At 40.2% G+C, this 18,641-nt stretch overlaps 1 protein-coding gene across 1 annotated transcript in view; it reads left to right on the top strand.

Annotated features, from left to right (window-relative positions):
• The window catches only part of brf1a (BRF1 general transcription factor IIIB subunit a), a 117,064-nt gene that overhangs the window by 82,324 nt on the left and 16,099 nt on the right, over positions 1–18,641 (top strand). The window contains exon 17 of the mRNA XM_034111505.1: positions 16,308–16,359. Within this exon, the coding sequence (XP_033967396.1) occupies positions 16,308–16,359 (52 nt within the window). The remainder of the gene's footprint in view (positions 1–16,307; positions 16,360–18,641) is intronic.

The following is an 18,641-nucleotide window of genomic DNA, read 5'->3' on the forward strand; positions in this document are numbered from 1 at the left end:
CTAAACTTGGCTGTAAACTGTGACGCGTTTTCCAAGAGAAAGTCCATAGTGAAGCAAGATAGATTTTGGGATATTTAATAAACAAAATCATAACATAGTAACTATGGACAAAACAGAACAAATGACAGCACAAGCTCACTCTCTGTCATCCGCCCTCGACATGAAACAGGTGACTTAAATAGACAATCTACGGTGGCCCTGAAGTGCAAGACACCACAGCATTTCAGAAAACACCACAGCATTTCACATTGGACGGAAAGGGTATTCCTTAGGGAGAACACTTCTTGTTTGTGATTGGACAGAGCCAGCCAGAGAAGCACTGCTGTGATTGGTTGTTTTTGCTGCCAGTCAAGAAATGACGCTTGTGATTAGCCCAACACATCAGCCGTTAGCTCAGCTGTTAGCACACACTCACAGCTCACAGCTCCTCATATCTGTTCAGAAACTGGACAAAAGTTAAACGTATACAAAACACAGACTGTCTATGTCATGGTGAATACAGTCGCTGCTTTATTTATGTCTGTATGACGTTGTTGTGAGTGTGGACGGAGCAGCTACAGCCTGGTGTGCTAACGGCTGATGTGTTGGGACATATTTCGCTGTCGGGTGTTGACCAATCACGAAGCGTCATTTCTTGACTGGCAGCAAAAACAACCAATCACAGCAGTGCTTCTCTGGCTGTGTTCTCCCTAAAGGAATACCCTTTCCGTCCAATGTGAAATGCTGTGGTGTTTTTTGAAATGCTGTTGTGTTTTCTGAAATGCTGTTGTGTGTTCTGAAATGCTGTGGTGTCTTGCACTTCAGGGCCACCGTATAAACCACACCCATGTGACAATCACCGGAAGTGCTCCACAAACAAATAAAAGTGACGTAAACAAATAATAATAATACAAATAATGAACCCGGGCTAAGCAGCATTATGGCACCTACAGTGTTACATGTTGAAGGTCCAGTGCTATTACCAATGGGTTCATTTCATTTACTTCAAATAACTTAAACTACATCACAGGTAACCATTGATTGTCTTATCATCCTAGACAGCCAATTATTTATATTTACTCAACATGATGATAATTGATAATAATGAGCAGAAAATGTTGATACTTCATTATGGGATACTACAGGTTGAAAGTGGAAAGAATAACATTCTATAACTAACATAACTACAATAAAACATCCAGAGTACTGTAGATGGCCTGCACTAAGCCAATATTTGTTCTTATTATACTTGATTCTAAAATATGCAGCTGAGGCATTATGTTAATGAGTATGTGCTTAAGTGTTTACATTTCCAGCACAGTAACGCATCAGCAACATCTTCAGAGCTACAAGTCAAAAGGTCTTTATTAAAGCTGATTAAACACTTAAATACTTTGAGGAGGTGAAGGAGGTAAAAGCGAGACCTGAGGAGCTTTTTATAGGAAGTTAAGAGGGCACAGAATGAACACGCAAAGAGAAGATGTGACCTCCTCGTAGAGGTGAGGGAGGGAGGCAGGAAGAGAAGGTGCCGTCTAACAGGAACACTGCGACCTTTGAAGAGGTTGAGAAGCGAGGAGGGCAAACAGAGAGAGGGCTTTCAGAGAAACCAAACGAAAAGACGACCGGAAACACTTGAAAACTGGTTATGGATATCTTAGCTCGCACTACTCCATCTGTAGACAGTGGATGACTGACCTGACCTCAGCAGCAGAGAAATTACAACATTTAAAAGAAAACAAATAGACAGGTAAATATATACACTATAATGTGTATTCTCAACAAGTCACTTCTTTGATGTATACAGTCAAAGTAGAGCCACGTAGTCTAATATCTACAGCCACCTTTTTGTACATTATTTAGCCTTTGCTTAACCAGGTTCGTCCCATTGAAATAAAAAATGTCTTTATAACGGGGGCCTGAAAATAGACCGCAATTCAGTGCAGCCACAGTACATGTCGACATGACATTCATCCTGTTGGCAGGTGTAGTTTGGATGAAAGGAAACTGTTTCTACACGGACCTTGCAACAAGGTTTGTGAATGCTAAGTACCTGAGTCGTGATTCCTGGAAAAGGACATGGCTGTTGAGTTTTCTCATGTTTTGTTGGTACTTTGACTAACCTTTCTACAACCAATACATGGATAACTTGGCAACTCTCATATAATCTATCTAGATTGATAAATAGTACTATAAGCAGATTTGATTTCGTAGTGAACCTTACCTTTAAACTGAATCCAAGAAGACTTAGTGAAGGTCGTCTTGGAGGAGGAGTGTGTTGTTCCACTTTCTTTGTTGGTTAACTGCTCGTGCTGCATTGTTTCCCAGCAATATATGAGAATGCAGTGTTTGTCTGAACACTGTCGGTGTCCCTGCAGGATAACAGCATGCAGACAGATCAGCTGATTGATCTCTGACACAGGTTAACGCTGCAGTGTCAGGGTAATATCTGAATGATGGATTGAGGGACAATGTTTCCCTTGTTTCAGGAGCTGAGCAGAACATCTGTAATGCTTTAGCACACTGATAATGCAAAGGTCAGAGCTGCAGCATGGCATCACTATAAAGTAGAATAATGATAGATTTCAGGAGGAAGTTGGAGCAGAGGAGGCTGTGGAGGGATTTCTCCTGTGTGACTTAGGAGGAGGAGGAGGAGGAGGAGGAGGAGGAGGAGGAGGAGGAGGAGGAGGAGGAGGAGGAGGATATGTGATTCAGCAGAAAGAGGAGGATGTTCAGTACACGAAGTTCCTTTCTGAAGAGACGAGCTTCACGCCTACAGTGAAACAAATTCCCTTCTTATCAAGTCGCTGTTATTGAGTCTGTGGAAGTCTGAAAGTAAAAATCAAGCAGTCCTTGATAGTATCATTATGTTTTTCAGAGCAACTTCTTTTGAGCTTTTTCTCAAATTTTAAGTTTGAAATGTTTCCTGCCACTGTTGGTCTTGTATGTATATGGCAATGTTTGTGTTGCCTTTGTATTGTTTGTGTTGTGCACATGTGAGCTATTCACTTCCGGGCTTTTCCAAGTGGGGGTAGAACATCTTAGACTGAATTTGTTTTAAAGGATGGCGATGCATTCAGCTTTTTTGTCATGCATCAAGGAATCTTACAAGACATGTTGTTGAGAAACTCAGATTTATCAGAGAGAATCTCCACAGAGCCTCTTGGTTTGTTGTATCCTTCCATGAGTGTGTTGGAGGATGTGATTCTACCGAATGGTTTTATTGAGTCATCCATGGCCTGAAACATGCATTTGGTTTTGTTTTGTACCCTTTTTAAGGTGTTTGTAATTCAACAGTTAGCTGTGCAGATATGATTGTAAACATGGCTGTAAGAGACAGGTACCACGTGTAGCAATTGTAACTGGCAGATAGTTGCAGTTATATGTATGCATCTTATCGAAAATGTCTTATGGGCATTTTGTGTCATAGCACAAGGTTCAAATTCTGTAAGACAAAAAATGATTTTTTTTTCTGGCTGCAGGAGAAGGACACAGTGCGAGGATCAGCTTCATATCTCTCCACGTGTTGCAAGAGGTGGCTTTGCAGCAAAGTGTGTGTGTGTGTTGTCCTTTATTAGAGTGCTACGTATAGCCCCATTGTTGTCCTCGGGGAGTGATTTATTTGCGGCCGCTGTGTCGCACAGGGAGCCCTCACTGGGCGTTGGGAGCCACTCCCTGCAGCTGTAAATGGTCGCCATGGAGACGGGGGTCTGCCGAGAAGTCTGCCGCCGCGGGCCACCGGCGGCGCTGTTGATGGCCGTTTGACCTCTGACCTCCACAAGTGACTCGGAGTCTCTCAGTGGGCTCAGATTAATCGCTGCTGTCAGGGAGAAAGCTGGTTCCTGCAGCGTGTAAACCGAGCAGCTCCTGAACGCCAGGCGCTGCGATCACTTGAATCCCACCGGAGCCACATGGGGTACATAAACGCTGCCGTAATGATTTACTAAAATATTTGTTCTGTCTTTCTGTGTAAGGAAAACCAAACGACTCATATTATTGATTTATAGGTTTTTATTTTATCGTGAAATGCTTGGGGTGACCTGAGGAAAGTTGCTTACCTCATGAAACATTATTATTACAATAAAAGATTGTGCAAGGGGAAGGGTGACAATATATCAGAATCATTTGAAAGTAAATGTATTTAATATAACTAAAGCACCTCGTGAAGATGACAATGTCCTTTAACTAGTAAGAAAAGTATATATTTAGATATAATGGATGAACACAAATAATCATAACATTTGCAAATATTCCTTCTACAATTTTGCGGATCTTCTAAATCTACTGTGATTATCTTTGGAATATTTGGGGGTTTTAACCAACATTTAAAGACCTCTTGGACCCTAATGGCCTTTTTTCAAAGCTAACAATTAAAAGTCGAATCAAGAAAATATTAGTTAATAATTAGTTGTGAGAATTATCACTATTTGCAGTCCTAAAAACAGTGTCGGAGACTTCATGTGATGACTGGCCTTGTTTTCAGACACTTTTGACCTTTTATTCCAGTTCTAAGATAAGATATTCTAAGAGTATAAGTGAACAAAAACATCTGACACTTGGCAAAGACTTAAACATGTGTCGCTTTTGGGTTAACTTTTTATGGTTTACATAAAACCATGTAGTTATATCACAAGGGTACAAGAATAAAACGACTTATCACAGCGTGTTCCAGAGATAAAGAGGGAGTCATTAACTTCATTAAATGCAACAAAGGCCTGCACTGAGTTAAAAAGCAAAGTACTTCTTTGTGTCTGTACTTCTGGTACAGGCAATGAAAGTCAAATCAAACTGTATTTAGAGTTAAAGTCAAAGAGGTGACCTGAATGACGGTGAATAGGAGACCATTTGCTTTTCCTCGAAAATCATTAACACATTCTGCATGTTAACAAAAGCCTCTAAAGAAACACAGTGAGATTCTTCGGAGGACACACACGTGATCAGGCAGTAACCTGGGTCACTCGGCAACGCTGTAGGAATAAAAGACTGCAAGGAAGTGAAAGAAGGAGAAGTCTGCAGCGTGGGCTTGAATACTAAGATGATGTGATTTCCTGCTGAAGGTGGGCAGCTCATACCACAGGGAGGGATTACTACTTTAAATGCTCTTTCTTTTTGATAAAGTTCTCAGAATTTCTGCATACTAATTAAGGAAAGTTTCCTTCACTGAAATGTCAATAAATCCCCAAACTACGCAGGAGAGAGACGTGTTCCGTGAAGGACTTTTGCTGCTGGTATTTCCGCCATTTCTCTAATGATCTTAAAAAAGGTTAAGCTCCAATTATATAATAAATTAAATGGGAAAACGGTGTGAAAGGGGTCGCTCTGTGATGAATCTACAGGGAACTATAAGCTGCAAGTGAAACTTCTCTGCTTTTTGTACATTTTTCCTTTTTGTTCATTGTTTATCTTTGTTTGCAGGGTTCTTACGGTCATTAAAAACCTGGAAAAGTCATGGAAATTCAGAAAGCTAATTCCAGGCAACAATATTTTTCCCAAAGTTTTGGAAAAGTCATGGAAATGTAACTAAAGTTGCATCAAATATAATTTATATTTTATCTTATCGCCGAAATAGTAATACTATAATGATAATAAATACTGTATCGTATAGTAATGAAGCGTAAAATGGCATTTAACTATAGAGGAATTTTGCTGGTGAGAGATTTTAGCTGCTTTAGCGTGTAGAAGCTAGTAAGCCTATTTGATTTGTTTTAGATAGGCACAACATGTTTCATATGCAGACCTTATTTCCTGTTCCATGTTCAAATAAACCATTTTCAGTGGAACCGCTGAGAAAGAGTATTTTTGGTCATGGAACATTAGGTAAAGGTCATGGAGAAGTCATTGGTGAAAAAGTGTATGATCCCTGTCTATGGCTTGACTTTCACCGTTTTTGTTCCCTTTACCACTCTAACAGAGATACATTTGGCTGCTTCAGGCCACTGTTTTACAAAAGAAAAAGCTCTTAATAACTGTAAAATGACTTTGTAACGTTAACGCAGTATTTCTTCTATTCACGTGTCAATTTTCTGGACAAAATATGGCGGTGTTTAGCTTGTGTTAGCTTTATAGAGTTCTCTCTCATAGCATTATAAATCTTGTTGCAGTATCTTTTCACGTCTACTTTCACACTCAATTACAAAAAAATAGACCCCCAATCATTTATTGTCTTATTGTACATGAAAAAAGCACGACCTCAGCTGCTTTATGTGGACGTCTCACCAATTTGAAGATGCCCTATTATGCCTATTTGGTGTTTTCCCTTTCCTGCATTGTGTTATATAGGATTTGTGCTTGTACATGGTCCTGAAGTCAATTATTTGTTGACTTCTGTACCATGGTGACATCACTATGTAACACCCACTCTTCTATTAGCTAGTGTTCCAACACCTTATACATGATAGGCTAAGGGGTGGGACATCTCAAATCTGTTGACCAATCCGAACAGAGCCAGCTAACCACTCAGAGCAGACTGGGCTCTGGTTTCAGACAGAGGGTGAAAAGAGGTGCTGCAGCACCGGCAGTATGAGACAAATCAAGAGCTTTTTAAACATTAAAGCGTGGAGACGTGTCACAGTATAGACACGAAATACAAATATGAACCTGAAAATTAGCACAATGTGTCCTCTTTAAATGCTGTGTAACAATTAAATGTATGTATTTGCTACCTCAAATGTGAAGTGTGAATCTCCTATAACGCTTTACTAATGACCTATGACCTCTTAATGATGGATATAAATAGGGACATTTAAAACGGAACTGTTTTATAATAATGTAGCCCCATTGTCACCTCATGCACAGCCTGCAGTGTGGATACTCTCGAGCAGAGAATTGTTGTTGAGCAGAATTCAGTTCCTCAGTTGGGACCAATGAACAATAAGGATGAAGCCGATTATATAACAACTGTAGAAGAGCTTTTATGGCTCGAGCTTCCTTGATGGACCATTTTGTTTCCATGGTACCTGGAAAGATGGAGGTGTTTAGTGTGTTTCTCACTCGGTACCCACCAGGACCCTCATTTATAACGGGAGCACTTAACAGATGCTTGTGGGAAGTCGCTGGTTATGGTAACAGCTGTTGCTATGCCACCATGGAGCGCCAGTTTGAAGCTAGTTAGAGAAAAAATGAGTTCCTCAGTACTCTCTGGATACACAATGTGTGTACTTTGACACACAAGAGCATTAGTATGTTTCAATACTATTTTTATGGACCCACTTTTATTCATAAGATTGTGCACATGGTGGAATGTGAATGGTAAGTTTGTTTATATAGCTCATTTCAACAAGGCACTTCAAAGCCAAGACCCTACAAAATAACAAGCTAACATTGAATAATACAGGTATTAAATACAAGAAAGGCATGGACAAACTGAACAAACGTGTTTAATTATGCTTTGTAGAATTAAGATTTTCCTTAATTGGAATAAATGGTTTCAACCAACCCAAAAGCCATAACCCATAAAACACAGGAGGTTCAACGGATACTTTTGACTAAAAATAAAACGTGTATTTGAGAAAACTCAAAACAATATAAATGATAAAAAAACATGTTAATGGAGGTACAACTGTCAAAAGGTTTTCATAATTTAACTATAAATAAAAAATAGTTTGATTTTCTTTTTCTTGCCTTTATTTTTATTTTTTTTTATTTATTTAATTGTTTCAAATCATATATATATATTTTTTACGGTATTTGTTGGGCTATAGAATGTCGGTTTTTGAGCTATCCGCCGTCCCAAATCATATCATTATTATATAATTTGTTTTTCATATTTGAGTGTATTTTCCCGAATGTGGTCCTTTCATGTCCTTTTGTTCCTAGTTCCCCTCCTGTGAAGAAACCTCATTTTGTATTAAGTTTTGTGACGGTCATTATAGTACGAATGCAGAACAGAGATATCATGTAGCATATTGAACTTCAAAGAAGAGAACAGAAAAGGGTCCAGGAAACGTTCTCCTAATTTACGGCTCATGAAGTTGGAAACATCAAAGCTGCAATTAGTTCTATTACACGCTTCTTGTTTTTACTTTAAAACCCTTCTATTTGAGACCTTAGTTCACTTCAAGGTCCACTCAATGAAACATGTTCAGTGTTCTTTGTTTCATTTTCCTTTATGCTAAATGAAAGTAGTTTTTTCAGGTTTAAAGGGCGATTTCACGTCAGAGCGGAGGTGGTTATGTTTAAAGCAAAGCGTGTATGTCTGTAATTTAAGCATCATGTCAAATTGTGTCATTTAAGAACTGAAGTGGATCCCAGATCACATTTTCCAAAGAGTTTATTTTGGAAAATCAAGTGTGACTTTGTCGCCACGAGGTCTGGCTTTGTAGTGTGTGTGTTTGTGTGTGTGTAAGATCATACCCCTGTTAACCCTTTGATCTCTCTGACTCAGAGTGTGTGTGTAGATCTGTGTTAATAGCGCGTGATCCTCCCTATTTGTGTGCTTAGTGGTGTGTAACACTGTGATCCTCCCCTCTGGTCACGCCACCGGCCTCTGATGACACACACACACACACCACTTTATAACACATTACGATTTAAAAAATTACTTTCTAAAAAACAAATACACATTTTGTTCTGTATTAAGCATACATTACCCCGCATCAGAAAGCTGCTTTACACGCCTCTTTTGTCACACTATCTCTCATTAATTACTGTGTGTGTGTGAGAGTGTTTAGCCCACAGCCGTTAAGAGCCACCCGTCTCAATAAATGCCTAATCTCTGTTCACAAGACCAGTCACGGTCCCCAAAATATCTGCGGAGGATGAACCCAGCGTCCCAGAGCGCAGCCGGGCACTAAATGACCCAGAAACCCCTCCATGTGGAGAACTGTCGGCGCTCCCATCAAACAGACACGTATGGGTTAGCGGGTTATTAAATATGGCCCTGTGTGTGTAATTGAGAGTCATGCATAAAGAAAGTGATGGAAATCCCCTCAGAATTAGGGTGACATTGTAAGGGCGTGGAGTTCAAATGAAAATCCCTGATTTCCTTAATCAGCCTCTTTGGTACTACACATAAAACCACACTGGTTATTGAGCAGATCTGTGACTGAGAGCATGTGATTACACTTGATGAGGCACAGCTACATTTAGCTGTGCCTCATCACATTAAAATACGCTCATTTGCTGAGTTCAGAAAATTGTAAAAATGTATTCCACTTTCAAGTCTGTGCTTCGGTTATAAAGTAGGAGCATGGAAGCGGTGAGCTAAGCGTAAAGACACACGATTTTATAACAGTTGTTGGATTAAGGTTTTCGACTCTCACATGTTTAAGGTCTTTGGCGGGAACCGATTTCTGTATCTGGCTTTCTGTAAACTTGGTTTTTGCACCTTTTTATTGATAATATATACAAACAACATATTTTTCACACTATGTGTTTGAACTCTTTCTCTCTTTATACTGAACTGGATAAATGAAGTTCTTGCTAATCTTATTTCTTGAGGAAAAGCTTCTGTGCAGCATCTACCGCTGTAGTGCAGGGTGCCAGATATGTTTGTGGAGAACAGATTTGGTTTTGGTCTGTGGAATACCAAATGAATCACTTTTTGCAAATTGACGATTTTGTTTGACAATTTGTATTGTTCGTGACCTGATGATGATGCATGACATATTTAAAATCGACTAGAAAAAGACAGTCCTAGCAGTTTGGCTTTGTATTGAACATACTTCAACGACTAATAGAAAGTCGCACCCTGTTTTATTCTATGTAAGCACACACACCAATGATGGAAAGCAGACGTCACCGAGGCCGCTGTGGTGGTCCAGCAGTAATCGCAGGGTTGGTGGTACTCCCACTACTTCTTCTTCCTGTAATGATCAATGACGCAACACGGTGTGTTCTGTGCTTTTAAAGGTGATTAGTTCAGTAGAGGTTAATGAAAGGGTCTATAGAGAGTCGATAGTATATACATTTTAAGTAGCAGAAACTAAGCATGGCATGGCACTGTGTGCGTTACGTTTCGCATACATTGTCCTTTATATAATCCTGTCCTTTGTAAATCTGCAGTAGCAGGTACTGTGTGTGTGTTTCTGGGGTGAATGGGGTCAGTGCTGGGTGGACTGGCCAGAGGAGAAGAAAACACAATCAGTCCTTTTGGCTGAATCTGCGTCCCCTCCTGCCAAGCTGCACACCGGCCCACAATGCACTGCAGCCTGAATGGACACAACCCTTTTAATTGTGAGAGAGTTCTGTGTGTGTGTGTGTGTGTGTGTGTGTGTGTATACGTGTGTGCATTGTGTGCGTCAGGTCTGGGAAAGTATGAGTGGGCACCACAGTTGTGTGTGTGTGTGGGTTCTTGTGATTATGCATGATTTAATTATGCTAAAGAACGATGTGTGTGTGTGTTTGAGACACACACACACACACACACACACACACACACACACACACACACACACACACACACACACACACACACACACACACACACACACACACACACACACACACACACACACACACACACACACACACACACACACACACAGAGGATCCAGTCCCCAGCTGGAAAACCGAGTTGGAAGCTGAGATTATTATCATCATTTATTTACATCCGAGCTCATCGCAGAACTAATTTCATTCAACCCCCAGTTTGCAGATTATTCCTCCTCTCCATCCCGTCTTTCCGGTTCCTCATGTTATTGATTGGATTATTCTATGCATAATGAAATTATTCACTTCACATCAGTTTATCCATGCACAGCTGAAAACACAAACAGTGATGGGAAGAAGAAGTGGATTCAAAAGGCAAACGCATAAAGTCACAGAGGAGCAAAAACAATGAGGCTTGCAGAGTGTCTTACCTCGACGCTAACGAGCTAAGCTACAAGAAATGTAAAGAAAATACACAAACACAGCACTGTAAACAACAAGGTGTTTATAAGATCTATAATATAATGTGTGGTTGTTATATGAATATGAAAAGGGCTCTATTGCAGGAAATGAGATCATGGGGGAAGTGAATGTGGTAATGAGCGAGGGAGAGAGTGTCTTGACTTAATACACAGCAGCAGCTACTGGTTTTATAATGAAATCTCCCAGAGACTCAGAATTAGAAATATTAATTAATATTTGTAATACTAATAAAGAAAAGGGTAGTTTTATTTGAAGCTCACAGTTTGGTTCAGCTTGTTTGTGATTGCTGATTTGGATAATTTGTAATCAGATTATAGTGTTTATTTATTCCTGATAAAGATGATTCCCATCAAAGGGTTAATGTAAAGATGTGGATTTTCCTGAGTAACCAACACATTGTTTTTCGAGAATAATGTCGCCGATACGTTTTTCGAGGTAACATTTTGATAATAGCTAAGATGAAAAAATACGGAAGAAAGGAAAAGTCAGACTGGAGTTGTCATTATTTAATGTTAAGGAAAACTGAATGAATGACAAATGTCTCATCAAAATGTCAGACTGGTAGAATAGATTTAATTTAACCAGATATCAAACACACTAGGTGATGAACAATCATAACTGGTCGCAAAAAAAAACGAAACTAAGAGTTGGTTAACTGGAAGCTAAATGCTAACGTCAGCATGCTAACATGATCACATTAACAATGCTATAGCATAATGAGGATGCTATTGAACTCCAAATCAAATACAAGTGGAGAAATTACAATATCCCCCAAATTAGAAGGCGTCACCCTATAGGAAACATGAACATTTGTCCCAAAATGAAAGTCAACCTTTCCAAAATTAAACGAGATAAATCAGCCTGAACCAGCATAGTAAAATACGCTAACAAATATTCTTATCTAACCCATTTAAACCAAATGTTTCTTCTTAATGATGATTAAAACCCCACTTATGTTCACCCTGACCTTTGACCCCTCCTCACTATTGAATGCTGGTTATAGAATGGCGAAGTCCCTCCCCTTCCAGGTGACCTCCATGGGACCTTATTTCGGAAAAAGTATGTATTGAAGTCAATGGAGAGAGAAAGATTATCTTTTGATCCCGTTTGAATTGTGCAACGAATTACACATACAGTATGATGTTTGTCAATTTAAAAGATAATTTTGCAATTTAAAAAAAAAAAAAAATCTGCCGTAAAATTGAAGTAACACATTTTTTTGTGTGAAGCGCTCAATGAACTACAACTCTGGTTTTGCACACGTCACCAACACCAAGATGGCTGTCACGTTAGCACATTTCACCTCTTTCTTTCAGAATGAAGTGAAAAGTATTAAAATAGGGGAAAATCACTACAAGTCCGGTCATGTAGAGAACTGGACCTGCACAAAAGGGGAGTTAGTCGGTTCCAGCATGCGGGACCGGCTTTACAAGGTTTCGGTGAGTAACACGAGTGTAATGTGTAACGTTAATGTCAGCTAGCTAAATTCACTTACGCGACTCTGGGATTTGTAGTCTTTCTAGTTGCGTATTTTTCATAGTCTTATATTTCAACAGTTTTAAGACAAACTGTGACTTTTTTTGACATGGAAATTATTTTTTAAGATTGACAAACATCATATGTGTAATTCGTGGCACAATTCAAACGGGATCGAAAGATAATCTTTCTCTCTCCATTGACTTCAATACATAATTTTTCAGAAATAAGGTCCCATGGGGCGTAGATGGGCGTGACTTCGCCACTCTATTCTGATGACCAAAAATGTATTCTTGTAGTGCAGTTAATGAAGTAGCATTATCTGCCTGAACCCCATTTAACAATACTTTCAAAAATCCATTCCAACCATATAAAGGGAAAAGCATTTAACTTGATGAATGACTATAATGATGAAACGCATTTAAATTTGCCGGTTGATGGACGGATCGATGAATTGACATTCCTTATTTTCCCCTCTGTAAATATTAAATGTTTGGGGGTTTCGCTTGTGATAACATCACCTGGGTCCTGAGTAGTTTATCTGACAATAAATGAAGGTGAATTATTGTGTTGTGTTGATTACATTACATTATTACATTACATGTTACTTGATAGACGCTTTTATCCAAAGGGACTTACTCAGTACTGTGGGCAATCCCCACAGGAGCAATTTGGGGTGAAGTGTCTTGCCCAGGGACACAACGACATGCTGACTGCAGTGGGGTTTGAACCTGTGCCCCCCTGATCCGAACACCAACGCACTAGGCCACTGCGCCACACGCCTCCCAGTGACTATTGATCTACGTGTCATTGGAGTCACATGTAGGTCAACTCTTATAAATGGGCGGTTGGATTTACCCTCTTTTTCGACTTCCATTTTCTCTTCCATGACTCTTCCTTTCTCCTCTCTCAATCCCTTTCTTTTTCTTTACAATATCAGAATCTGGTTTATGGCCAAGTATGTTTTTACACGTACAAGGAATTTACTTTGGTCTACAGTAGTGTTGCAGGGAGTCTTAAAACAATAGTGGGCATTTACCATTTCCGGTTCCCTCGTGGTTTTGAAATAAGGTCTGTGGTTAACACAAGCTTAATAGATTTTTAAAACATTTTCTACGACATAAAATAAGTCAGTAAATACGCCATATGTCTGGAGCCTCTGTGTTGTTAAAACGGTTCGCTAATGAGTGACTAAATGGGACTACTAAGCTTCATCACTCCGGACATTAGCCTTTATCTTAGCGGTGGTGACGTGAAGTCATGTGACTGTGTTGTAGTTCCTTTACAGGTCAACGTTACCATTTCCCTTGAGTTTATCCTTATATTTGGGTATAATAGGGGTGTGTTTGCCTCCAATCTTATTTTGTGCAGTGTTTTAAAATCCAATAGAAAAATGATATTGCTTTCGTGGGATGCTAACTTCTGGGTCAGCCAAAAGCGTCATCAATGCTTCTCAGTATATAAAACATTTCAAACTGGTATCATAGTACAGAAACCTGCAAAATATACTCCGCATGACCTCGCTCCTTCCCTCCTTCTGTGCTGCTATTTATGATTAAACCCTCCACCTCTCTTTTCTGGTGCCATATTTCTCTCCCTGTGCCCCGAGTCCATCTTATTATTCCCTCACTTGCTCTTTTGTACCCTGGATCCCTGAGCCCTCCTTCTCTTCTTCACCCTTTCCTCCACCTCTCTGCCTGTTTGCTCACCTCCCTCCCTCCTTCCCCTTTCTTTCTCACCGGTGTCCGGGTCAGGGCCCAGGGGAGCATGAACGTGGACCCTGAATAGTTTTTTCTCAGCGGGGAGCGATTCGCCCTCCTGGCTGGGATTTTTTTTCTAATGAGCTCTGAGGAAGGAGGGGCTAGTGTTGGGGTCGGAAAGATGCCACATTCTCTGTTACCCATCCCCCCTGGTTAAAGCAGATTAATTAAAAGCTCACTCGCGTTTTCTCTCTTATCAGTGCGAGTTGAGCGTTTACTGTAAGCCTCGGGGGAGGGCTCAGCGCGGGGCCGGGACGGCAGGGGGGTGGGGGTGGGGGGGCTAATTCCAGCCGGTGGGACGCAGGGAAGACTGCTTAGGAATTACCGCCGGTGGATCGTTCATCGCTGATTATCTCTGCGACTGTCTAGAAAGAGATGGTGCTCATAGACAGTCTGTCGGCCTGTCAGTCACAGTTTTGGGTGTAATTTAACATTCACAGTGTTAATTTTATCCTCCAGCGGGTCGCCTGGAGCCAAAAGGACTCAAAGAGCAGCCGTAGTAATCGAAATGAAATCCTCAACCTTTATTGTGTCAACAGTAAATCCTGTAATAAAGAGTGTAATGAATATATATGTGAATGTAATGTAATACAGGTTACAAAGAGCCCTCCTGAATGTTAATTACATCCAGCTAAGCCTTCCATGCAGATGGCTAGTCAGCAATAACTGTTGTACTCAATGACCATTAATAGTACAAGGATTATAAATTATTATTATTGTTTTCAAATGTTCTTGCCCTGAAGCCTGCTGTGATGCCCACTTTGCCGTTCATTTTTGGAACTATGTAATTCATAACCAGCCTATAACCCTGATTACTTTTTTTGATATTCTGAATTTTCATGTGATGCCAACAGAAAGTCGACATGTTTTTTAGACCATCAGTAATTTGTTGTTCATTTATTGTTAAATAACTGCAAAACAAAAAGCCATCCCTTCATCTTCAGCTGTAGCTTCATGTTTAATGAGCGCCTATTGTTATACTAAAATGCTAGACTAACATGGTAAACATTACACCTGCAGCATGTTAGCCTTGTCATGTTGAGCGTGTTCAATTTAGCCTTTGGCGTAAAGCACTTCTGTGCCGGAGTGACGCCTCACACAGCTGTTAGCATGACAACACTATAGTCGGGTTATTATAAAGAGAAATGAGTGAAACTGTGAGGACACATCTTCGGTTGCAGAGTGATTCTGTTATGACAGCGCTTTGTCCCCTTAAATCTATGTGAAATGAAATGTCCCATTTCTCTGTGTGGTACCTATTTGAAGCTAATGTAATGTCGCAGGATTCTTGCTGTTATGATTTTGTATACTCATCATTGAATGAACTTATTATGAATAGCTTTTGTTTTACGTGTCAGATTTCTCGTGCTGCAGCACCTCTTTTCACCCTCTGTCTGAAACCAGAGTCTAGTCTGCTCTGATTGGTTAGCTGACCACCTCTGTTATGATTGGTCATGCACAAAAACCTATATAACAAACTACAGGAAAGGCAACACCCCTAAAAGCACTCTGTTGTTAATGATATATTTCACAATAAGGTGAAATCTGAACTGTCTGCACATTCAAATCTTCTCCCAACGTCTGTAAAAGATTATGTGTGGAAATGTATACACTCTGAGAGGGTCATAAAACCTACACATTTATTGAGTTGTTGACTAGTATTTCAGACTGATCTTCAATGTTATTAATGGTCTTCATTTTCTACAGCAACATGACTCCAAGGTCATGAAGCCCGGCCGTTAGTTTTAGTGTGCTGTGTTTCTACCACTGCTTAAACATCCACACCTCCCTCTGTTCACAGTAGAGTTGGAGGGATTAACACCTTAAGTACATGCACTACATTGCCTCTCTGCTGCTGCTCCGTGCAGCCATCAGTGATGGTGGATTCAGAATAATTACCCATGTGTAGAGCCAACTCATAGTTCTGTCCTACATGCTACACATTTGCAAATGTTAATGTTCAAACTGTCAGTGTTGATATGGTAATTGTGGCACTAGAATGACTTAGTATCTGATGGAGACTGCATCAACTAGTGTTACCCACACCTAGTTGATGGCAAGAAGTGTTTCTAAAAGCATGAAACACATTTGTATCCCTTGCGGCATTTATACATGAATGACGCATGAATGTTTTTGAAAGAATGTGAAGATGTAATGGAGATTGAGTAAGCTTTTGGAGCAACTTTGTCATTTAAATGTGTAGTTTGGGACTGTGTTGATGTTGTGTTGTCGTTTGTGTTGCAGGTTGCAGCCTTTTATCACCGGACAGCCCAACAAGAAGATCGCTCTGGAGCAGGTGAGCCGCCGTCCGTCTGCACCACATCTGCTTCATGTCTCCGACACTTGCTCACACTCTGCTCGCCACACACACACACACACACACACACACACACACACACACACACACACACACACACACACACACACACACACACACACACACACACACACACACACACACACACACACACACACACACACACACACACACACACACACACACACACACACACACACACACACACACACACACACACACACACACACACACACACACACACTCACCCAGTCTATCACTTGGACAGATAAGTTCCCCCTTCGCTATTTCCTATCTGAAACACTTATTCACTCGCTGTGTTATCATCTTCTCTGCTTCACTGTCTTCTTAAAATTCTTCCGAAAATAGGTACAATTTCTTATATAATCAGAAAATAGGCACACTTTTTTACTAAATAATGTAAAATACACTTATTTACTTATTTTTTAGGCCAATGACGACCCATATTATCAAAGAAATGTGTCATTAGTCTTTGTTATAAATACCTTTGTTAGCCATACAAGGATGCTTATCTACTAATAATGGGTCAAGCGGTGTCAATTTTAGCAAGAACTTCATTCAACTTAAATAAATTAAAACTATTATTTAACTGGTTAAGCTATTTAACTATTTTCTGTTTATCTTCGTCCAAGTCACATTCATTGATACATGATAATACTAAGATTTTACATTATATAATGCTAGGATAAAATGCAATACAAATTCATGTAGTCTCAATAAAGTATTTTAGGCTTTATTGACTCTACTAGCTTCTTTACATGTTTTGAGAAGTATGACACGAAGAAAAAGAAAATTTTCCTTTTTCTTGTGCTATTAAAATCTTCTTAATTTGTATGAAACACTGCAGAAAACCTGGAGGTCTATGGCACAAAGGAATAAGAGATATATTCAACTTTGGATACACACTCTAGATAAAGATATTGTTGGATTTGGTCTTGGTTGACAAAAAAGTTTGGCAAAAAAGTTCATCAGTCTTTAAACTACAGTATTTTAAAGGTCACCTATTATGCAAAATCCACTTTTTCATGTCTCTTCTACATCAACGCGTGTCCCCTCTGTTTAAAGAGATTCTCTCTCTTTTTGTCCTGATCCATTTCTATAAAAACCTGTCTGAAAATGAGCTGATCAGATTTTGGCCACTTTATGATGTCATATAGATTTTTTGGCTTCTGTAACCATTAGCCAATCACCAACCAAGGTAATCACCTGAATCTCCTCCTAGAGCACCATTAGCCGCGTTCACACTGCGGTACTTTTCCCACAAAGGTTCATGCGAACTTAGTTCATGATCGCGTTCACACCAAAAAGAGCCGGTACTAAAAGTAGTTCATGCAAACCTTTTTACCCCCTCGAAAGTCCCTGCAAGAGAGCGGCTCTTTTTTGAGAAAAGAGCTATTTTCCTGATTGGCTGGGCGAATTGCAAACCACGCCCCTTAAAACTCCCAAAAAGTTTTGTGAAGCCGCCATTTTATTATCCTCGCATTAGCATTATTAGCATTAGCATTAGCCCAGCGCAGAAACGCAGAGAGACTAACTTATGGCAACACAAAATAAAACATGGGAGCGGGAGATGAGGAGGTGTCGGCGTTCTGGCGATTTACTCGGAAGGTAGAAGCCAGTCACCAACTCCGGGGACTTCCGGCTGGGGACTTTGGGCGGCAGTATACGCCGTGAAGTGGTTTGCGGCCTGCCAGTAAACCCAAAGCAGAAGAAGAAGAAGTGACGTCAGCGGCTTCATTTGCCTAATCCACCCCCAGGGACTTTTTCTGGTGTGAACGCGATCTGTACTTAGTTCATGCGAACTAAAGAGTTCGCATGAACCTTTGTGGGAAAAGTACCGCAGTGTGAACGCGGCTATTGTGTTCTTTTTAACCAAATATCTCTCAGAGGGGCGTGGGGAGGGGCTCCTTATTTTCATCTGAAGTAACAGACAGAGAATCAGCTCTTTTGAAACAGGGCAGAAACAGAGGGGATTATGGGTAATGCTGCAATGATCTGTTTGGTGTTTGGAGCCAAACACTTCAGACATGTTTGTATATATCTGAGAGCTATAATATATTGATGAAAAACAGTGTAATAGGGGACCTTTTTAAAGGAGAATTGAACCCAGAGGCTTCCTGTCTCCTCATAATGAAGCAGTGTGTGTTACAGGCTGTAACTCCCCGTCAGTCGCCCATTAAATTCTAATTGCTGATTGCTCAGACCCCCGACAGAGCAGACGGGGGATAAATCTCGCCCGG

The sequence above is a fragment of the Pseudochaenichthys georgianus genome, chromosome 22 (genome assembly GCF_902827115.2).
Source record: "Pseudochaenichthys georgianus chromosome 22, fPseGeo1.2, whole genome shotgun sequence".
NCBI classification, from domain to species: Eukaryota; Metazoa; Chordata; class Actinopteri; order Perciformes; family Channichthyidae; genus Pseudochaenichthys; species Pseudochaenichthys georgianus.